Source organism: Phyllobates terribilis, unplaced genomic scaffold (genome assembly GCF_046119375.1).
Source record: "Phyllobates terribilis strain yellow unplaced genomic scaffold, ASM4611937v1 Scaffold_5__5_contigs__length_657084704, whole genome shotgun sequence".
Lineage (NCBI taxonomy): Eukaryota > Metazoa > Chordata > Amphibia > Anura > Dendrobatidae > Phyllobates > Phyllobates terribilis.
In genome coordinates this window covers 259,457,941-259,482,298 of record NW_027362765.1, presented here as the reverse complement: position 1 = coordinate 259,482,298, position 24,358 = coordinate 259,457,941, and the positions used below count along the sequence as shown (strand labels likewise).

The 24,358-nt window shown below is 43.3% G+C and overlaps 1 protein-coding gene across 1 annotated transcript; it reads right to left on the bottom strand.

Moving 5' to 3' along the window:
* Positions 1–88: 88 nt before the first annotated feature.
* On the bottom strand, positions 89–24,358 carry CANT1 (calcium activated nucleotidase 1). Its single transcript, XM_073681213.1, has 4 exons — positions 24,208–24,358; positions 20,714–21,370; positions 13,019–13,222; positions 89–648 (listed from the first exon to the last, which is right to left on the bottom strand). The coding sequence occupies exons 2-4, from the start codon at positions 21,342–21,344 to the stop codon at positions 278–280; spliced, it is 1,206 nt and encodes a 401-aa protein (XP_073537314.1). The 5' UTR covers positions 21,345–21,370; positions 24,208–24,358; the 3' UTR covers positions 89–277.

Sequence of the window (24,358 nt, the reverse complement as noted above, 5' to 3'; positions counted from 1 at the left end):
GCTGCAAACTCATGGCACTACTGTGAACAGAGCCCATCAAAAACACATGCAACCGCTTTGCACTAATCCAAAAAGTAACAAAAAACTGTTAGTAAAAATATCATTTTTTTTATTAAAAAGACCAAAAGACAGACACCGTTTGGTATTTCTGAGATACATTCTGCACATTGGATTCATTGCAATCTTCGGCAATCATCATCTTATTCATAAATATTAATCAGCAATAGCAAAATGACATATGTAGGATTTTTTTCAGGATTTCAATCAACGGAACAAATCAGATAAATTCAATTCCTTCATACTTAACGTCACCAATCTTTGTCTCACGTAATAGGACTCGACCATCCAAAATAAAAACTGTGATGTACGTAGCCACTGCACCATTGTTTTCTTCGGATTTCAGAGCGACAATGATCTGATCATCTGTGCCCGGGATGAATTTGAATGAGGAGAATCCATGCGTAGGATTCTGTGTTCCCACATGAGATAGTTTTATGTCTGAGAAGTCAGGAGAGGCGCGCAGAAGGATATTTGCACCACGCTGTTCATCCTCTTTCTCACTGTACTTTTCCTTACTGGCACGGCGTGGTAGGAAAAACCAGCTATTTAGTGAGTCACTCCATGCTGCAGACTCATGGATCAAGTAACCTGGAATGTGGATAAAAAATATGTGTATGAAATATAGTGAACAGCAACAAATACCCAGAGAGAAAGATCAGTGTTGCCGAAAAGCCCAACCCAATACATCTTGGGCCTTATTTGGATGTTTGATATTTCAAGTATGCAAAAAAAGTGTCTTATCAGTGTTCGGTGAATGTGTTCAGTTTTTACCATTAGCAGTGTTGAGCGAGCGTGCTCGCTTAATCCTTTAAACGAGCACGCTTGGGTGCTACCCGAGAATATGCAGAGTGCTCAGCATCTATGTTTGAGCGGCCGCATGTGTCAAGGCTGCTAAACAGCTGTGACACATGCAGGGATTGCCTGTTTGTTAGGCAATCCCTGCATGTGTCACAGCTATCTAACAGCCGCGACACATGCAGCCGGGCGGCTCAAACACAGATGCTGAGCATGCCGGACATGAGTCGCTAGTCTCTGCAAGAGAAATGAGATCACTGCAAAGTATTAAATGCGGTGAATCCGCATGGTTCAATGAACACTTGCGGATTCACCTGTATTCATATAAAGCAGCGCTTTGGACGCAGCATAAAGAATGCTGCATCCAAAGCTCTGCCTGTCCGAATCGTGTACACATACCCTTAAAAGGAATATGTCACCAGGTTTTTGCTATTCCATCTGAGAGCAGCATGATGTAGAGAAAGAGACCCTGGTTCCAGTGATGTGTCACTTACTGGGCTGCTTGGTGGGAGTTTTGATAACATCACTGCTTTATTTGCTGCAGATCTACCAGTTCTCTATATAACCCCGTTCACACCACTGACTCACAACTTTCTGCCTATGCAGTGTACACAGAAATCTGCCAATCAGTGGTGGGAGCAGGGTTATACAGAGCTCATGAATATGGAGGACTAGAAGGTAGCAAGTTTATTGATAAAATCTAGGTCTAGTGATAAATTGTATGTTTTATCATCAGTAAATTATCAAAACTACAGCAAGAAGCCCAGTAAATGACACACTGCTGGAATCAGGGTCTAAGTCTCTACATTATGCTACTCTCAGATTAGGTGGAAAAAAAATCTGTTGACCGATTCCCTTTAATCATAGATGGATGTCATCTGTGTACTGCTGTACATGTTTTTCACAGACCCATTAACTTGAATGTGCGATTTCGTTCTTAGACATGGTCTGCAAAAAAAAGATCCTAGTTACTTACCGGTAACGGGATTTTACAGAGCCCATGACAGCACCACCTGAGAGAGGGTATCCGCCCACCAAGGACAGGAACCTACTGAATAAAAAGGCGGTACCTCTCCTCCGCATCAGTTTTTTGTTTCAGAGCATGAGAGGGCCTCCGAAGACAGGTTAATACATAACCACCACCTCAACATATGTACTAAACACCTTAAAAAAAGTGCACACCACAGTGATAAAGGGGAGGGAATTAATAGGGTGCTGTCATGGGCTCTGTAAAATCCCGTTACCGGTAAGTAACTAGGATCTTTTCCCCTTCTCCCATGACAGCACCACCTGAGAGATTTATAGAGATTAAATACCAGAGGGAGGGATCACCGCTTGCAACACCCTTCTACCAAAGGACAGATCAGTAGAAGAGGAAAGGTCAAGACGGTAATGTTTGTAAAATGTAGCAGGGGATGACCAAGTTGCCGCCTTACATATAATGTCGATGGGCACATCCGCCTTCTCGGCCCAGGAAGCAGCTACCGCTCTGGTGGAATGGGCCTTCAGGTTCTCAGGAACCGGCAGATTGCTAGAAGAGTAGGCTAAGGTAATAGTATCCCTGACCCATCTAGCTATGGTCCCCCTTGTAACCTTAAGTCCTTTCCTAGCCCCCTGAAAGGATATAAATAAAGCATCACTCTTTCTCCAGGCTTTTGTCACTTCCAAATACTGGACTAACACCCTCCTAACATCTAAGGTGTGAAGCTTATATTCCTCAGAATCCCTAGGATTAGGATAGAAGGAAGGGAGAGTGATTACTTGCGTCCTATGGAACTTGGAGGCTACCTTTGGGAGATAAGACCAGACCCGGCCTAAGATTACTCTATCCATACATACTTGAGTGAATGGATGGTTAACGGATAGTGCGTGTAAGTCACTGACTCTACGAGCTGATGTCAGGGCCACCAATAGCGCAGTCTTTAAAGTTAAGATTTTTTCTGAAACCTTCTCTAAGGGCTCGAAGGGAGGTTTGGTTAATGCTTCCAGAACTAAATTAAGGTCCCAAGGAGGCATTCTTGGAACAGGAATAGGTCTGGATCTATGACAGGCTTTAATAAATCTAATGATCCATCTATTTGCTGCCAAGTCATAATTATACAGTGCCCCCAGAGCCGATACCTGTACCTTAAGAGTACTGGTGGCTAGTCCGATGTTTAACCCCTTCTGGAGGAATTCTAGTATGGCCTCAATAGGAACCCTCCCTTTGGCAGACTGACCCGAGGTAGACAAGAACTTAGCCCAGGTTCTACCATAGATTCTAGTTGTTATCGGCTTTCTACTTGCTAGAAGGGTAGTAACAAGATCTGGAGAAAACCCCCTTTGCGTCAATAGCGACCTCTCAAAATCCAAGCCGTCAAATGCAGGCCCGCTCTTTGGGGATGACAGACTGGGCCCTGCCTGAGGAGATCCGGGATGTCCGGAAGAACCCATGGATCTGCTTGGGACATTCTCTTCATCCAAGTGAACCATGGTCTCTTGGGCCAGAACGGGGCGATCAATATAACCCTCGCTCGTTCCTCTCGGATTTTCCTCAGGATAGTAGGGATCAGTACTAAAGGGGGAAAGGCATAAGCTAGAGTGAAATCCCACTGAATCTGCAGCGCGTCCACCGCAAACGCCCCCTCTTTTGGATTCAGGGAGCAAAAGGTTTCGGTCTTCCGATTGTGTCTGTTTGCAAACAGATCTATCTGGGGCTGTCCCCACCGATTCACAATCCGCTGAAAAACGGCTGGATTCAACTCCCACTCTCCTTGTTTCAAGATGTGACGACTCAAGAAATCGGCCTTTATGTTCTCTTCCCCTTTTATATGCAGTGCCGAGAGCGTAACCAGCCGACTCTCGGCAAACCTGAAGATCTGATCCGCTATTAACATCAGAGGGAGAGACCTGGTACCCCCCTGATGATTGATGTAGGCGACTGTTGATCTGTTGTCTGACATTATCCTGACGTGAGGACCCTGAAGAACAGAACTGAATTCTTTTAGCGCGTTTCTGGCTGCCAACAGCTCTTTCATGTTGGAAGAAAGGCTTGTCTCGCTGTCCGACCAGAGGCCTTGTACAGAACGATCCCTTAGGTGAGCTCCCCAACCTTCCGCACTTGCGTCTGTTGTAATTGTATCTGACACCTGGAAGGTCCAAGGAACCCCCAAAGATAGGTTGACCGGAGATGTCCACCAGTCCAGGGAGTTGATCACAACATCTGGAAGAGATATTTTCCCATTCAGGCGACCTTTGAGCCGCCTGTCCGCTGCCAGAATCTCCTGTTGAAGACATCTGGAATGGTGCTGGGCCCACTGAACCGCCGGAATGCAAGACGTCATTGTACCCAACAGAGACATTGCACTCCTCAGGGTGATGGTCGGATTGCTGACAATCTGAGATGTTAGGGATCTGATCTTCAGTTTCTTTTCCTCTGGCAGAAGACAGGTTTGGTTTTCCGAGTCCAGAATGAGACCCAGGAAAGACTGAACCCTCTTTGGTTCCAGCCTTGACTTCTCCAGATTTAACAGCCAACCTAGGCGTCTTAGACTGGCCATGACGTCCGCCAGGGCTAGAGCACAGAGTTGACTTGATCTGCCCACTACTAAGAAGTCGTCCAGATAAGGGATGACTAAAATATCTCTTTCCCTCAAGTGCGCTGTGACCTCCAGAATGATTTTTGTGAAGACTCTCGGCGCCATGGAAATGCCAAAGGGAAGAGCTGCGAACTGAAAATGCCTTACGTGCCTGCCGAATTGTACAGCTACTCTTAGAAACTGTTGATGATCTGGCAAAATCGGGACGTGGTAGTAGGCGTCCTTCAGATCGAGGACGCACATAAAACAGTCCGGAAATAACATCTTTATGGCTGATTTTATTGTTTCCATCTTGAAAGGCCTGTAGATTAAATGGTCGTTCAGTCTCTTTAAGTTCGCAATGGTCCTGAAGGAGCCATCCGGCTTCTTTATTAGGAAGAGGGTCGAATAGAATCCTCTTCCTTGCTCGGGTGCAGGTGTTTCCACCAGAACTCCTTTCCTGAGCAGAGAGAGAACTTCCTGCTGTAAGGCTATCTGTTCCGCTGGGGGCTGATATTTTGACAGTGTTCTTGGGCCTGCTCTTGAACTCTAGTGTGAGCCCCCTCCTGATTATCCCTAAGATCCAAGAATTGGATGAAATTTTCTTCCAGGCAGGCAGGAAGTGGGACAATCTTCCTCCCACCTGGGGGGAACTGTCACTTAGGGGCTTTCTTATTCTCGGAGGAGGGACCCCCAAACATGAAGCCTCTGCTATACGGCTTTCGGTCTTTCCAGCTACCTTGGTCTCTGGGAGCTTTACTGCGGCTGTATTTTCTCTTCCGAAAGGAACTGTTAAATCGGGAACCAGACACCGTGGGAAATCCATGTTTTTTGTCTGCGGCTTTATCTAGGATGTCATCTAGACCTTTGCCGAACAAGAAGTCCCCCTCACAAGGGACTGAGCACAGTTTAGACTTTGACTGCACATCTCCTGGCCAGCTCTTGAGCCATAGCGCCCTACGGGCTGCATTAGAGAGGTTTGCAGACCGGGCAGCCAGCCTAACTGAATCTGCCGATGCATCTGCCAGGAATGCAGCCGCTCCCTGCACAAGAGAAAGGTCTGATAGAATTTTCTCCCTGGACACATTCCCCCTGATCTGGTCTTCCAATTGTTGAAGCCAGATCATCATAGATCTAGCAGTGCAGGTCGCTGCTACTGCCGGTTTAAGGGCCCCTGCTGACGACTCCCAGGTTTGCTTAAGGAAGGACTCCGCTTTTTTATCCAGCGGGTCTTTTAAGGCTCCTAAATCCTCAAAGGGCAGAGTGGATTTTTTTGAAGATTTTGAAATGGCCACGTCAATCTTAGGGGTTTTGTCCCATTTAGCCGCATCCTCATCCTCAAAGGGGTACCTCCGCTTGGAGGATGACGGCAGCTGACCCTTCCTCTCCGGTTTCTTCCATTCCCTTTCTATCAGAGATTTAATCCTGTCATTGACCGGGAATGAGCGTCTTCTCCTTTGGTCTAAGCCCCCGAACATAACATCCTGGACTGTTCTGGGCACTTTGGTATCGGTAATACCCATAGTCCCTCTGACGGCTTTAACTAGTCTCTCAGTATTATCAACCGAAAAACAAGGTCTGCCCCCCCCATTATCATCCGAAGACTCCGATGACGATGAGGAGTGATTAGAGGAGGAAGGCAGTTCTCTCGTAAAACGGGACTCCACTGATTCCTCTGATTCTGAAGAAACTAGTTTTCGCTTCTTCTTTTTGAGTGAGGTTAAGCCTCTTAAAGACTCTCTGACCTCTGTCTGGATTAGATCCTTTAATTCTAAAGAAAACCTGGGGGACTCCTCTGCAATGGTTTTCTGAATACAGTCTGAGCATAGGTTTTTGGCATAGGAGGTGGGAAGACCGATTTTGCATAAAGCACACTCCCTGTTTTTATTTTTAGCACTACACTTCTTCGCCTCCTGCCCCAAGAAATAAAAGGAGAAGAAGGAGGAAAAGAGAGAGAGAGAGAGAGAGAGAGAGAGAGAAGAGCACATTATTCAAGGTGAGACTTTCACGAAGATCACTCACCACACTGCCATTCAGACTAGGGTACCGGAGGCGGTGGTTGCCGTTCACATGAGGGCTCCCATCTGGCGGAGGTGGACTGACGAAGTCTTTTCTGACCAGTCTTGCCGGAACTCGTACGCCCCTCACTGCTGTGACTTTGTCGATGGGAAGATTCCCGTTCCATTTGTTTGAGCTGCTTGCGCTGCTTTGATGGCTGTGGCTGCTGCTGTACTTCCTGTGGCGGTGACAGCTGCTGCCCAGGTGACTGCGGTTCCTCATTCATCATGGCGGGGATGCAGACACCGCCATCCTGATTGCTCCCCATCCTTAAAAGCAGTAGGGCTCCACCTCCTTTAGGCTCCTCCCCTTCCGGCAGCGTGCTCATCTCTCTTTTTCTTTTTTTTTTTTTTTAAATTTTAGCCAGCTGGCGCGCTACCCGCAGATCCACCTACCTCTGCGCGTGCGCAGCCCAGCGGCACCCGGCGCGCTTGCAGCGGGATGACAGCTTCCCACCCGCGCATGCGCAGACCCGGTTTCCGGCGCACTCCGTGATAGGGCGCGTCAGCACCCCGCGCGTGCGCAGCCCGGACTTCCGGCGCGCTCCGTCACAGGGTGCGACGCGACCCCCACGTGCGCAGCCCGGAAGACCTGCCGGCCGGCGCGCTCAGTTCATCTTTGCGAGGCGCAGACCCGGCCGCAGGCCCCGGCGCAAGCAGGGAGGCATCCAAAGGAAAACAGCACCTCCTCCCCACACGCAGACCCGGGCAGCAGCCAGACGGGCTGGGAACAGGGACCATCTGCTGCTTCCACGGCCTCCAGGCCGCACCGTCCATAATCCAGGTACGTGAGGTACCACCTGGTGAGGCTCCCATCAGGGACAGGAACCAAAAAACTGATGCGGAGGAGAGGTACCGCCTTTTTATTCAGTAGGTTCCTGTCCTTGGTGGGCGGATACCCTCTCTCAGGTGGTGCTGTCATGGGAGAAGGGGAAAAACATGAGATGAATAGTACCATAGACTTTAATGGGTACATGTATTAAGCTTGAAAATCATGTTTGTGATTCACAGATGAGCGAATGAGACCATAGGTTTATGCATATGCACACAATTATTTTGGGGTGGTCAAAAACGACAAGTTTTCTAGTGGAAACTGCTTTATGAAATGCCTTTTCTTTCGGGAGACCATGGAGGAGTTTCTTTTCCTGGAGTATTTCCTGAAGAAATTCTGAACATTTTTTTCCTAAAGTGTTACTTGCAGCCATTTGATATCTTCTGTATGAAACTAGCCTTAGTGAATGAACGTAGTCTTATTCTGGCAGATTCCACCTGGAACCCACCTGAAAATATTAAAAAAAAAAAGTAAAAAAAAAAAAATATGAACATATGCACTGCAATGTAAAAATGACCTTTGTTACTTTTTTTAATCACTTCAGACTTCGAAAGCCATGAAGTACTCGCTAATTTATATAGTTTAAAATATAAAAGCAAAGAAGCTGGCAGCAAAGCCACCATTAACCCCTTCACCACCGTACGGTTTTCCGCTTTTGCTCCCCTTCTTCCCAGAGCCATAACTTTTTTATTTTTCCGTCAGCATAGCGGCGTGAGAGATTGTTTGACACCATTGATTTTCCCATATAGTGTACTGGAAAACAGGAAAAAAAATTTCAAGTACAGTGAAATTGCAAAAAAAAGTGCAGTTCCACAATTGTTTTTTTTATTTACTATGTTCACTAAATGGTAAAACTGACCTGCCATTATGATTTCTCAGGTCAGTACGAGTACGCAGATACCAAACATGTATAGGTTCCTTTTAATTTAAGTGGTGAAAAAAAATCCAAAGTTTGTAAGAAAAGTTTTGAGACCCGCAGTGCCTCCATTTTTCGGGATAGGGGTTGGGTGAGGGCTTATTTTTTGCTCCCTGAGCTGACGTTTTTATTGATATCATTTTGGGGTAGATACACTGTTTTGATTGCGACCAAAGAACCGTAATTTCTGGCTTTTCTTTTTCTCGTTACGCTGTTTATTAATTTACTTTATATTTTGATAGATAGGACATTTCTGAACGCAGCGATACCAAATGTGTATTTTTTATTTTACTGTTTTATTTTGACAGGCGCAAAAAAGGGGTGATTTGAAGAGTTTTTTATTTTTTTTTTTACTGTCAATAGTCCCCTTAGGACACTTGAAGCTGTGATAGTCTGAGCTCTTCTATATGTAGCAAAAATCATGATCTCCTTTGAACATCGGCCTCAGGCGTTCATAGGAGATTTACATTGACAGGTACGGGGATCTTTTGCAGACCCCTGGCTGACATGACATCTCATCGGCGCCCCGTGACAGGGTCGCCGATGGGCGTGTCTTAAGACGCGCTTCCAGCTCGCACGAGTTAAATGCAGCTGTCAGAGATTGACAGCGGCATGTAACATATTAACAGCCGCAGGTTAATCGCGGATCCACCCGTGGCTGTTAGAGGCACATGACACCTGATCAGATCAGCTGTCATGTGCAGGGAAAGATGCAGGCTCAGTGCCGGAGCCCGCATCAACTGCAGGGAGACAACTTTGGACATACCTATACATCCAAAGTCGTAAAGGGGGTAAAGAAGCCTGAAAGGACAAAAAGCAATACACCCGATGGCGTTTTCCTAAAGTGTCTTCCTACAGCTAAAATTGTGCAAGTATGCCAGCGTCTAAAATACACCATGTGTGCACTTACCGTCAGGGTATTTGCACAGTTTTTTTTACGGAGTCTTTGGAGCAGAAACTACAAGATTTTGTAGAATTTCTGCTTCAAAAAGTCAGCAAAAAGACACATGCCGGTCTTGAGGAGATGGGCTGGAGTTAGAGCTCCTGAATCATGATGAGGCATTATGCGACGAGTGGCGTGCACCTCAGTGTTCACCTTGTCACAAATACTCCGGTCCCTGTGTGCGCCTAGCCATGCCTCGTTCCTGCACCAGTCCCGCCCACTTTGTCGGAGCAGGGCGAAAGAATGCCAAAAGTGGCATAATTTTACTGTAGCCTCCAGTTGTGCCAAAATTATGCGACTTTTTACAACAGAATACTGGCGCAAAAGTTCCTATGAATCTGTCCCTCAGTGTACACATACCCTTAGGACAATTTTCACAAAAAAAAGATGTCGGACAGCATGGATTATTAAATTTATGTTGGTCTATCTACATCCATTGCAAAAAAACAAAAAAAAAAAACCAATGCATACAATCAAGCACACGGCTATGCAATCTTCATTGACAAAAACCGATAGTAGTAAAGGCCAAACTAAAGAACTGTAAACATAGCATAGGATAGTATGTTTGCCACAAGTCAGTTTTTGAAATTTCATCTGTACATTTTGATTATTATGACATGTTAATGTTTAGGGCCAACAGTTCTGCCGTTAAGTCGTAGAACATAAAGGGAATGAACTGTAGATGGTTAATGTGTGGTGCATACATATCAACAATTCTTTGTTGCATGGACACAAACCTAAGTTCACTATGGCAATGCGTTGGCTGTAGTGATGTACTGCACACCACTACGGGACACGTTTGCGGGAATAAGGATGTATATGGGTTATCCGGTCTTGTGGTGAAAGTCTGCAGTTACTCTATGTGACTGCAGTCTTCTGAATCCTTACAGCGTGTGCAGGACGCGCTTTTAGGATTCTCAGGTGTTGATACCAAGACCGGGTGGTCAAGTAACTGCAAGCATGAGATTTGCATACTTCCAGCCACATTCCAATTAGACATGCTTTACCTTGCTCAATATTGAGTGAGGCTGAGCACATCTGTTCAGCACGTGACCGTCCAGTCTCGATAGCGACATGGGAGAATCCTGACAGTGTGCATGCTATAAAAATTCAGAAGTCTGTAATACCATAGAGCAGACCTGGGCAAACTGTGGCCCGCGGGCCACATCCGGCCCTTTGACCGCTTCTGTGTGGCCCGCTGACACAGTCAGCCAGACGCAGGAGAAAGCCTGAGCTATTATCTTACTCAGACTCAGCATTCTGATTGTAGCTCCGCCCCCCTGTGGATGCCAGCTCCGCCCCCCTGTGGATGCCATCTTCTCATTGGTGGATGTGGGGATGCTCCGTTCCTTGCATGCAGAGCAGAGCTACTGTAATGTCTTCAGTCAGGAGTGTTCAAGAAGAGGGAAACTTGGACTACTACACCCATCTGCTGCACATAGTGGGCAAGTGACATCTAAGTTGAGCCCCATGGTGTAAAATAACAGCTAGGAGCTGACATTGTGTCTACTGTGCTGATCAGTTCACAGCACAGCACTGCCTCCTTTCTCAGACCGCAGTTTACACTCAGTGAGAGCAGCTAATTATCTGCAGCTTACTGAGTCTTCCCCTGGCAGCTCAGACTGATCGGAGAGAACATTTGCATTCCTAGTGAATGACTCCAACAGTGAAGTGCCCCTCCTCACCTGGGATATTCTATGTGCTCCCCAAACTGCACCCCACATACTCTGCTGCCTCTCCACCTTTGAGTGAGGGTTAACCCTTACCTCACCCTTTACACTGAGCTTTTGAGTTATTGCGCTGTGTTCTATGTCCTGTGCAGGTGAGGTAAGTGTTAAGCTCCTCACAATGCTCCCTGCTGTGATCTGTGACTTATCACAGCCATAGACTTTAATAAAGATCCCCCCCACCTGCCTGTTACCTCCTGCCCCACATGTGATGTGGATCTATGCATGTGGAACAGGGGTGGGCAAACAACTTTTTTTTTCCACATGCTCCCAATTTATGTATTGATTGATCAATTGCCAATGCTTGCTATGATAAACTTTATTGTAGCAAGTATTATCAGGGTGTGTTCACACAACTGTATTTTCGGTCCTAGTGCTTTTCGTGAAAAAAATAAAATAAACCTGACTTCACACGGACAGGACTAGTAGCAATGCTTTGCAATTGAGCTATTCAGATTACAGTTTAAGTCCATGGCCCCACTATCAGTATTTGGCAGAATTTTTTTCTCAGGAGTGGGAGCCAAAACCAGGTGAGGAACAATCAGAGAATAATAGAAGATATAATAGAAACAAGTCACCAGTTCTGCATTTATCACCCACTCCTGAGAAAAAATACTGACTGAATACTGATAGTGGGGCCGTGGCCTAACACAGACCAAATATCCGTGTGAAAAAGATCACAGCACACACCAGTTTCTTCTGTGTATCGGATAACACTCACTTATTGAAGTCAGAGTTTGCAAAAAAAAAATTGAATCACATATTAATCATCTGTATGGCATCTGATTTTTACAGATACATTTCCATTACAATCATACGAAACTGTATTTGTTTTTGTACATTTTATTCACTTCTGATATATAAAAATGGATCACAATACAGATGATAAAAATAGTCTGCCTTTCTGGATGACAATCATGGCATCGCTCGTGTAAACGTAATCATATAATCACCTTCTTTTTATAAAGCGATAAAATTAATATTGAGCAGAATTAAAGGGGCGGCCTAAAACAGAAGGTAAATTTCATACTAAATGTCTATTTAATTCAATCCAATCACTTATCTAGTACAGTTCAATTAAAAATTCCCTACCGTTTCCTCTCTACTCTAACTTCTTGTTTGTTTTTTCTCATCCAATGGTGTTTTGTTGAGAATTCCAGAGCATTTTGGGATACTCACATGGGACGTCATCAAGGGGAAAAGGATGCGATCACTGACGCTGCTTTCCTCACATTTAAACGAAGCACCATCAGTGACCTCTGTTTCGGAGTCTGGGTTAGTCCATGCTTGCTGCGTGGTGTCCTTACAATTTCCACTGACAGCGCACTCTCTTGCTGGCTCATCACTTCTCTTTAGAGCCAGCAAGGGAGTGCACTGTCACTGTTCATTCAAAGGAATATAGTGCCGGGAGCTCATACTGTCCATAGGTCATAATTTATAACCGATGCATTATCAGTAGAGCAGGGACTAGCCCAACCTCTGAAACAGACATAATTGATGCCACTTCATTTCATGGAGGGGGCAGAAGCTGCGGAAGTGACCACAGCTTCTACCACCTTATGACGTCCTGTGTGAGTATTCCAAACAAAATGCCATTGGAGGTTAAAAAAAAAAGACTGGAAGTCAGACTGGAGAGGGTATATTAGGGAATTTTCAATTGAAGTATATAAAAAAAGGAGATTAGAAAATTACATTATTTAGATAAATGTTTAGTATGAAATTCACCTTTGGTTTCGGACCACCCCTTTAAGTTCAGCCGACTGGTTCGGCCCTCAAAAGCAGTGCCAGTTTCTCATGTGGCCCCTTGGGAAAATTAATTGCCCACCCCTGCCATAGAGTGACTGCAGACTTTCACTAGAAGACCGGACAACCCCTTTAAGTTTCACTAGTCTGATGAATCAATATGGATTTTACAGATAGCCTGAGTAAACAGCCAACTATATGCATAGTTCCTATTGTCAAATTTGGTAGAAGAGGGATGAAAGTATTTAAAAAAAAAAAAAACATACAAAGAAATTGGTATTTGTTGCCTACCATTATGCCTTCTGTTTTGAAACACTACAATTGTAAGTGAAACCCTAATATGGACCTAGCATATCACAGCCAGCCATGTCTGTTTACACTCATTTACCTGGGGGCTTTATTCCAGCAGCCTCTCGTAACAAGTTGTAGTTGGGAACCCAGTTTTGGTGGCGTACGTCACCATGTGCTCCTACTACTTTTATCCATTCAGGGTTTTCATTCAGCACCTTGCCAGTAGTGGTCGTCCATTCCTTTCCCAAACCCCCGACATACAAGAGTTCATCCTTTACCGCAAGCCACTCGGCTTTAAAACCTACAATGTTAATAAGACAGAATATGAGGGTCTGTATGTACACTAAAATATGTAAAATGTTAATGGAAATATTCAAGTTATATCGTACAAAACCATCCACCGAACAAGTAGCTTTTATATTGAGCATGCTTATTGGGGAGAATTATGCCACAATGTATTGCTTTTGTGCAAAAAACACACTTTTGCTATAAATATAAATAAATATATTATGACTTGATCTAAATATAGATTAAGTATATACTAAGTAAAACACCAAACATAACACAAAATAATGATGCCCCATAGTACAATACAGGATTGTACTTGGCAGGCCGCTTATATGTAGAGCAGACCAGCAAAGGGCACACTCTCAGTACATGGGCACAGCGGAGAGGCCTTTATATGACTGCATTATGTGGAGACACCTTCTGTGACAACCTGTGGACCGAGTTTGCCGGACAGTGGATTTGGCAGAAATATTGATTTAGCTACTTAAGGTATGTGCACACATTGCGTATTTGCAGCCAATTTTTCTGCAGCAAAAAAAACAGAGATGGCAGGAAAAATGCCGCATAAAATACGATTTTTAACCGCTTCCAGACCGCCCATTGTACATAAACGCCGGCGCTGCCTGGGCTCTGTGCAGCGCCGAACGTTTATGAACAGTTGGTGGTCCCGCAGGCCTCAGGACCCCCAGGGTCTGACTGGGGACATCATCAGGACCTGATTGGATCAGGTCCCAATGATGTTAACCCTTTGCTATCTTCTATATGCTGCGATCTATAGTGATCGCGGCATTTAGAAGATAGTGAGAGGAGAGGGGGTCGTCCACTTACCTCTCCGACGGCCCCCTGATGTCTTCCAGGACCTGCCGTTGTTATGGCAGCCGGAGGTCACATGACCGCCTCCAGATCTGCCATATATGGTGTCCTGCTAGGCTCTGATTAAACACCTGAACAAGGAATGTATAAGCGGGGCCCAATTGCAAAACTAGACAACCAACAGAAGATTAGACCCCTAAAATATAACTTTTATTCGAATATGCTAAAAAGGACTCAGTAGTCACCATAACAACAAACACAAAAACAAGACAAAATGCCAGGGAACAGGGATAAGTCACACATCAGTCAGGAAGGATTACGGGCTCTATCTGTCCCTATTTTGTCCCTAAATTCTCTCCCTTCCTGACAGCGGAGGTTGGCACCCTAATTTTTGCTCCGTGGCGCCCCCGCTCAACGTCGGTGTCCCTAATATCCCTGGTAAATATCTATCTTTATATTTAAAAAACCACAATCGTGAATAAAAGATAGAAAAAAGTGAACGTTCAGATTAAGAAGCCGACAATTCATCATAGATATGCATTTAAGGAGACCCAAGTCTATATATTGCGACAATAGTAATAGCCCTGGGAATTTTTAGAAGGTAAAATTTGTCTCAAGATAGCTGATTTATTACATTCATACACAAACCAGTATATACTAAATAACCAAAGCTAATAAAGCAGGTTCTGTTATATATGAGACTAATCCCCAGAAGTAATGCCCACAGACCGGTATCACATGTGCATCCTGCTCTATGTCGTTCTAAGTTGTCAGAGCCAGAATGTGATAGAGACTGTAACACATACAAGCAAAACAAATGACCAATTCTAAATGCATTATAACAATCTCAATATCATTTAGTAAGGAATAGCATTTATCATTGGTAATGCATTATGTCACATCTCATAGATATCAAAGAAATAACACAAATCATTAGTGATTCCTAATATCCTATGTCAGAAAATACAGGGACTTAGCACTTATCATAGATAGTCCCTTATATCATGTCCCAAATGCAAAGACAGTCTGATATCATATAAATAGACAGGGAGCAACACTTATCATTGATGATCCCTCATATCTCGTCCCATTTTGTCTTGTTTTTGTGTTTGTTGTTATGGTGACTACTGAGTCCCTTTTAGCATATTCGAATAAAAGTTATATTTTAGGGGTCTAATCTTCTGTTGGTTGTCTAGTCCTGCTAGGCTCAGCCTGCAGCTGAAGTCTAGCAGGAGACAGACAGTGTGAAACTGTCAGCAAAGTTCTCATGCAATGCAATACATGTCTATTGCATTGCATGAGAACAGTGATTAGAAAAAAAAAATTAATGTCCCATACAGGACTAAGTAAAAATGTAAAAGTCTAAAAAATGTTTTCAAACTATTAAAAAAAAAAAAAATCACAAAATAAATAAAATATTAAACCAATAAATCCGTATATTTATGCAAAAACAAAGAAAGTACACATATTTGGTATTGCCGCGTCTGAAACAACCCGATCTATAAAACTGTCACACTAATTAACTCCTTCTATCCACACCGTAATAAAAATAAATAAAAAACGGAGCAAGAAACTATGCTTTTTCATCATATCGCCAAACAGAAAGTGGAAAAAAATGCGATCAAAAAGCAAAATGGAAATAAAAATGGTACCGCTGAAAACGTCATCTTGTTCCGCAAAAAAAAAGCCGCCATACAGCTCCATCAGCGGAAAAATAAAAAAGTTATAGATCTCAGAATAAAGCGATGCAAAAAAAATATTTTTTCTATAAAAATTGTTTTATTGTGTAAAAGCGCCAAAACATAAAAAAAATATACAGCAAGTGTAGTATCGCTGTAAACGTACTGACCCGAAGAATAATCCTGCCTTATCACTTTTACCACACGCAGAACGGCATAAAAAAAATCAACTCAAAAAACAATTCCTAAATTGTTGGTTTTTGTTAATTTTACCTCCCAAAAAACGGAATAGAAAGCGATCAAAAAATGTCACGTACCCAAAAATGGTACCAATAAAAATGTAAACTCGTCCCGCAAAAAACAAGCCATCACATGACTCTGTCGGCCGAAATATGGAAAAATTATAGCTCTCAAAATATGGTGATGCAAAAACTAGATTTTGAAAAAAAAAAGCGTCTTTTAGTGTGTGACCGCTGTCAGTCATAAAAACCCGATATAAATCTGCTATCTTTGTAATCGCACCGACCCGAAGAATAAAGTAATCTCATCACTTATACCGCACGATGAACGGCGTAAAAAATAAATAAAACCAATTCTTCACCTGCTACTGATTTGTTTATTATGTCTCCCAAAGATCGCAGTAAGGCTCTGCTCACATTTATCCTGCGCTCTGCGCTGAGCACTTACACCAGAGTTTCCGTGTAAATCTCTGAAATACGTGATTCAGACGGAACCCATGACGGAAGATTCCCTGTAATGAGGCAGATATAGGCCACTGTGGATGCCATCTGGCCTGTGATCCCACGGTGTCAGTTTTTTCAGGCGTGCATAAAAGTGTGGTTGGCCACAGTTTCGTGCACTTCTGAAAAAAAGGACACCACTAAACAGAGGCCAGACGGAGTCCAGAGTAACTCTGCTGCCTTATTACAGTGAATGGATCCCGCAGGGCTTTCATCTGAATTACATCACTTGGAAATTTAGATGGAAACCCCGATGTAAGTGCTCAGCCAAGAGCGCCGGATAAATGTTACATAAAATGTTCCCAATAAAAGCTTCAACTCAGTCCTCAAAAAAAAGCAAGTCCCCACTCAGGTCCGTCATCTGTTAAAAATGTAAGGGACTTCCAAGTTACTGGTAGCAGAAAGGCTCTGGAAAAGCAAAATGGCCCTTGCCCCCCAAAAGAAATTCAGAAAATTGTGTGCTCCCAAATCCAAATGCCTATTCTACAATAATTTGTTCTCCAATTGTCAAATAGCGCTCCGTCCCTCCCAGATCTCGCCGTATGACTAAGTGGTACGATACAGCCACATATGGGGTATTGCCAATTTTAGAAGAAATTGTGTGACACATTTAGGCACCATTTTTACCCATTGCCCTGTGTGAAAATGTAAAATCTGAGGGTAAAACATTTTTTTGTGGTAAAAATATAATTATGTTTTCTTTACTGCCCAATGGTACTCACTACTTCCCTAGATGAATTCCTTGAGAGGTGTAGTTTACAAAATGGGGTCACTTGTGGGGGTTTCTGCTGTTTCGGCATGTCAGCGACTCTTCAAATGTGACATGGTGTCTGCAACCTATCCCAGCCAACATAGCGCTCCTTTCTCTTCCGAACCCTGCCGTACACCAAAGCAGTGGTTTTCTCCCACATATGGGGTGTCGGCATACTCAGGAGCAATTGCACAACAAATTTCATGGTGCAATTTCTCCTGTTTTCCTTATGATAATGCAAAATTAGGGGATGAAAACAATTTTTGTGGGAAAAATGTGAAAATTTTATTTTTACGGCTCAATATTATAAACTTCTGTGAAGCACCTGGGGGTGCAAGGTGCTCAACACACATCTAGATAAGTTCCCTAAGGGGGTCTAGTTTCCAAAATGGTGTCACTTGTGGGGGGTTTCCACTGTTTAGGAACATCAGGAGCTCTCCAAACGCAACATGGCGTCCGCTAATTATTCAAACAAATTTTACATTCAAAAAGTCAAATGGCGCTCCTTCCCTTCCGAACCCTGCAGTGCGCCCAATAAGTGGTTTTCCCTCACATATGGGGTATCAGAGCACTCATGAGAAATTGCACTACAAATTGTGTATTCCATTTTTTCCTGTTACCCTTGTGAAAATAAAAAAATTGGGTCTAAAGTAACATTTTTGTGAAAAAAGTTAAATGTTCATTGTTTTCTTCCACATTCAAAAAATTCCCGTGAAACACCTGAAGGGTTAATAAACTTCTTGAATGTGGTTTTGAGCACCTTGAGGGGTGCAGTTTTTAGAATGGTGTCACTTTTGGATATTTTCTGTCATAAAGGCCCCTCAAAGTCACTTCAAATAAGATGTGGTCCCTAAAAAATGTTTTTGTAAATTTTGTTGGAAAAATGAGAATCGCTGCTCAACTTTTAACCCTTATAGCTTCCTAACAAAAAAAAATTTGGTTCCAAAATTGTGCTGATGTAAAGTAGACATGTGGGAAATGTTATTTATTAACTATTTTGTGTGACATGTCTCTCTGATTTAAGGGCATGAAAATTCAAAGTTTGAAAATTGCAAAATTTTCGCCAAATTTCCGATTTTTTCACAAATAAATGCAAGTGATATTGAAGAAATTTTACCATTATCATGAATTACAATATGTCATGAAAAAACAGTCTCAGAATCAGGGGAATCCGTTGAAGCGTTCCAGAGTAATTACTTCATAAAGTGACAGTGGTCAGAATTGAAAAAAATTAGCCCGGTCACGAAGGCAAAAACAGGCTCTGGCGCGAAGTGGTTAATGCAATTTTTCCCTATTCATTTGAATGAATGAAAACACTGAAAAAACAAAGACTTGACATGCTGGAGATCTGAAAAAAGATAGCCCTGATGGGTCAGATCCGCATGGGAAAAATAAGCAGCATGTGCATGAGATTTCAGAAATGTTATTCACTTTGCTGGTACTGTAAAGTGCAGCGTTTTTTCAGCGGCAAGAACACACGGGAAAAAAATGCTGCAAAAAAATGCAGTGTGAACAAGCCCTTAGGAACATGACTGCCTAATGTTGGGCAATGGAGATACTTTATGTGTATTAAGGCATTTAGAGGACGGCCCGGACAACATATTAGGTCTGGATGTAATATGAAAATAGAAAAAATGTAGAGAAATCGAAACAAGTTGAAACTGAACTATAAGTTACGTAACTCTTCATTATACAACAATGAAAGTGGTTGTCAAGTACTTTTACAGTGATGGCCAATCCTTAGAATGGGTCAACAATATCAGGTCAGTGGGGGTCTGACACCCCCATTGATCAGTTGTTCCCAGTTCTGGCAGCGGACAGATTTAATCACTTGTGGTGATGCACTGCTCCATACACTATATATGGACTGTGGGCGAGTACTGCACATCAGCACTTTTTAAATGAATAGGGACGGATCTTCAGAACCCCGCTGCAGCCACTATATAGTTGACAGAGCCGAGCTGTTCCGTTCCACAACTGATAACATAGGGCTATAACTGGTACCAAAAACAGGCGAATGGAAGGGTGACGGGTGTCACACCCCCACTGATCTGATATTGATGACCTATCCAGGATTATGACCACCAGGCAAGTAAGGTGCATGGGCACCACTCTACAGGAAAGAAAATAGTTGACACAGCACCATAGTAGTGCTGCATCCCCTTAATTCTCAAAATCAGTGTGGGTTCCCTTAAGCCAGATCCTCTCCAATTATAGAGTTATGACAAAACCCATCAATATGTCATTCATTTAAATTGCTGAGGTCTGGTTAGGACAGAAGCACACAATAGGACAACACCACAAGAGCAATGAGAGAATGTGAGAGTGAAGGTAATGCTCATTTGGGGTGGTTGTGTATGGACACATCTATCAGAGCATTAGAATCCGCGGATGCAGCCTCGGGGCAGGGCTGTGGAGTCGGTAAGCCAAACGTCCGACTCAGACTCCCCAATTAAGTGATAAATTTAATGTAGCAGATTCATCTCAGCTAAAAGTCTAGACCCTTAGATCAGGAATAGGACATTTCATAACTTTCCCAAATTCTTATGAAAAAAATATTCCCCACAAACAGCATTGAACTACTGTACCCAATTTATTATAAATAAATTTTCTCCAGACCCAGGTACCATCCGCACATTGAAACGCTTGGATTCTGCATGTACAGATGCACTGATGTGTAATCCATGCGTTCTAATGCAAGTCGATGGCGGCGAAAACGCAGCGCTTCCGCAAAATAATTGGTAATGCTGCGTTTTTTCCCTGCAATGATAATCCGCAGCGGAAATTTCCGCAGCATGTGCACAGCACATGCGGATTATCATTGGGGAACATGGCAGGCCTTCTACCATGCTTTTAAGCGTTTCTGCCGCTGCGAAAAATGCTTAAAAAACGCATCATGGGCACACAGTCTAAAAATAGCAATTCACGTTAGTGGAGAGATCACAGTACCTGGGCTGCGCTTGTGGAAATTAAGAATCCTCTATTGTATAAAACAGGGTCTTTTAATAACCAACGCGTTTCGGTGCCGGACTTGCACCCTTTTCAGGGTAAAAAAAAAAAAGCAAAATACTTGTTTTTATTTTTACCTTGAAAACGCGTTGGTTAATAAAAACCTCTATTTTATACCATGGAGGATTCTTCATTGCCACGAGTGCAGCTCAAGTTCTGTGATCTCTCCAGTAAAGTGAAGTAATTTAAATTGGGAATACCACCTGAAGCTCGACTTACATGAAAACTGAGACCGCATATAAAAGTAGTAAATGTAAAATTAACCTGTTAGTACCTTGGAGTGTTACACAGGAGCTTTAAGAAGTATAAGAAGCATTCATTATTCTATGGCATTTACACATACATCAAATTCTTGACATATAATATAGCCACACCTAAATATATGGCGCCGGTTAGAACAAGTGTCAGGTATACTGCTGTGACCCAATACAAGGAAATAAGGGTGCTAATATGTAATATATTGGAAGCTTAAAGCATTCATATCACAGAGGTCTTCTCTAACCACCACTCACCTTTATCCACGGTGCCATCTCCATCTGTCAGTATGACCCATGGCACAGCTTTATTTCCATCCAACCTGTAAATGACACCTGTACGATCGTCCACTGAATACAGCTTTCCATTAAATACTATTAGCTCGGACAGTTCCATTCCTCTCCCTTTTTCTGCCAGGTGTGTTTGAAAGACATTATTTTCTTTCTCCCATTCTACTGTAACTTGGTCACCACTATGGAACAGTGTTAGGTGACCTTTCTTAAGATAGCTGAACCAAGTGTGGTCTTTGGAGCTGCGAGAGTCAGTGTCTAAGTCTGCAATAACTGCAATTTGGTATCGGAGTCCATCTGGGGTCTTCAGAGGTGGAGAAAGCGGGTACGTGTCATTATAGAGTACACCAGCTAAAGGCTGAATTATCTTCCAATTGTATGCATTCGGTAATACAGTCTTTGGGCTTGAAGATGGATGAAAGTAGAGCAGCAGCAGCAGTAACACCAAGCCCAATAAGGACACTACAATGGCACGCCAGCGTGGCCTGAAACGGGGGTCTGCAGTCTTTGTCATGGAGGCCAGAACAGGAAGCCCACCCACACTGATCCGCAGGGGGCTCATAGACTCTTTACATTCCAGTAGTTTGTAGGGATTCATAAGGCATCTGTGTTGCAAGTCAGGACCTTAGTAGCAAATAAGAATCCAAAATGAATGACAAGAAAATAACAAGGCATAACATACAATATGACTTTCTCCACCCTGTAAAGGCATAAACAACATGTAAATAGGTTGTCTGGGGAGTAATTGTGTTCACAAACTGTTCAGATTGATTTAAAAATAATACATCTCTCGTGGCCCCATTCTATAGCACCCACTAAACAGTCTGCTGGTGTTCCAGCTCTGTCCCAAAGCTGTAGTTTTTTTCCAAAATCTTCTAAATGCCAACTTTGCATTAGGCCTCATTCATATATCTGTGTTTAAACATGTATGCGAAAAAAATGACACCGGTGTCAAAAGTGTTTTGAATCAATGTGTCATCAGTGTGTGGTCCATGTGACCGTTTTTAAAATCAATGTGTAATCAGTGTTTTTCACAGCTCTTTTGAAGTGGAGCTGGCAATGGATAGAACAAGAAGTTGCCTGTTAGCAACTAGTTGCCTGTCAGTTTTTAGGTCCATAGTGCGATATGGAGACCCACTTTAAATACGGACAGCACATGGATGCCATCCACGTGCTGTACGTGTTTTTCGAACTAATCGACTTGTATTGTCCCTTTTCATCTGTGATACCGGAGAAAAAAGGACATATATTTCCATGAGTTTTGCACAGACACACAAGCTGTAAAAAAAAAAACAAGGACACATGAGTAGCACCATAGACTATAATGAGTACGTGTTCTATCTGTGAAAGAAACGTGTCTGAATGAGGCCTTAGAGGAATACCCCCCACCCCTCCCCTTTTACATGGGACTAATCTACTACATATCTAGTCCATCAATGCTCGTATGGATCAATGCAAGCTGTATGATGAACAATCATTAATAAGATAATTAGGTGGACATGCAGGCTGCATATTGTTGCTAGATAAGCTGCTGATAATTTTTTAGGATGCATAAAAAAAAAAAGATTGGCAGGTTATTGGCCGTGTATACAGACCCTCGTGTGCAGGGTTCAGTAATTAGATGCTAAATCACTATGCTTTCTATTGGTTGGGTTCCACCAAGGTCTGGTCTAGCCTGCTGTTAGGAGTTATAATCACTAGGTGTAGTCTAGGAAAAACTTGTTCATCAGGTAAACACGGATCTCCATACCACGTATTTCAGGGTGTGCCGCCCTTTCATGTCATTCTGTCAGAGGCACCAGCCCAGTCTGTTACTTGATAACTTGCTGAGATAAAGCACATCTGTGAATAGCTAAACTTATTTGTCTTTTCCATTCACATAAGAAAAGAAATTTACATAACTTTGGTGGATTTGGGACAAAACAATGAGATGTTTATTTGCAATTACCAGAGAAATAAAGACATCTTGGTGAGGATGTAAATTTCTTGATGTAATCACTGAGCCCCTTACTGGGCACCCACTGCTTTGATGTGTGTTAGCCCTGCTTCCCCCTCCTGGCTGTGTACCACTTGGGAACAGTCAGGCTCATACATACACATTAAGAGTCAGAAGGTTAAACTAATCAGAAAGGCCAACCTAGTCTGCCAATACCTATCTGATAGTAAACAATAATGCCTGGCACAACCTGGCAGTGGTCATTGGCTCAGATACACACAGTGTATGCACAGTGTTGAGGAATACAGTGCTCATTTTCCAGCCCTGTAAAACAGAAAAGAGGTTTCCCAGCCGCTCGAATTTTAATTAATTTTCATTTTTTAACCAAAAATCACAGAGTAATACTCACCTTGCTGATTTCTTGCAGTTCCCACAGCGCTGCTTCTCGGTCTCTGTCGCACAAACATGTGAGGGCTGCAGTGGTGACCTCAGAGGTGTACGCGGCAGCGGTCATATGTTTGCATCAGAATATCACTGCTGGCGGACAAAATACAGAGATCGCTGGGAAACGGCAGCATGACAGCGGCGGGGATGTGTATTGTACGATTAGGCCATGCTCCCACTTCAGAAAAAGCTCTTTTTGCACCCCAATGTGTTTTTTTTTATGCAGGAGTCTGCACAGCAAAATATGCAATAATCTGCTGTAATGAATGAGATTTAACTGCACTGCATCAGTTTCCATGAAATCACAACCACTTAGGATTGAACTGTAAGGCCTCATTCAGATGTCAGTGATTTTTCAGGTATGCAAAAACTGACCAATTTCCATGATTGAGCAGGGTCAGATTTTCATAAGAGATTGATTAGACTTTCATTGGTGAGTTTGATCTATGACTCGGATCGAAATCAGACTTGTCTCTATTCAGTCCGCAAAATACAAGGACATGTGAACAACCCCATAGACTATTATAGGTACAAGTTTTATACATGAAAAGGACAAAACTTGTACATGAAAAACTGACATCTGAATAAGCTCTTAAATGGCAGCAGATTTTCTGCGCAAAAAAAAAAAAAAAACAGCAAGGAAAAAGAACGTGTTTACGCTGCATGAGAACATGGCCGTTTACTGCTTTATAACATTCTGGAGAGACCTTTTACATCTAAACAATTTGCCCTTAAATATATATCATACTCCATAGCAAACGAGTAATGCAAAGTACCTGACATCATACAACCCTGTTAGGTATCATACAGCTGAGCCTACATTACTACTGCCTTGTGACAATAATGGAGATCACTAAGGGGTAATAATGGAGATGACATGGCCCCATGGCAGTGAGAACACATAACAGGGGAAGCCAGCTTTCTGCTCCCAAGTACGAGGACACTACATGGTCTGGGAGCAGAGCTCAGGGACAGGGCTCAGTGACTGAGATGATAGATGGATGGAGCATCACTATCTACACAGTGCACCCACACAATGTAACACGTACTACACGGGGTCTGCTGGTCACTGACAACTCACCGATGTCCTGGTCCTGGGCTGCCGCTAAAACCAAGAGTGCGGTGATCACTGCTCCATGGTCACAACCCAGCACAGGCACTGTACTTCCGCCTCCTGCAGCAAACTACAATGTCCGGCATGCCACGCGAACAGGCTTCCTTGTTCCCAGCAT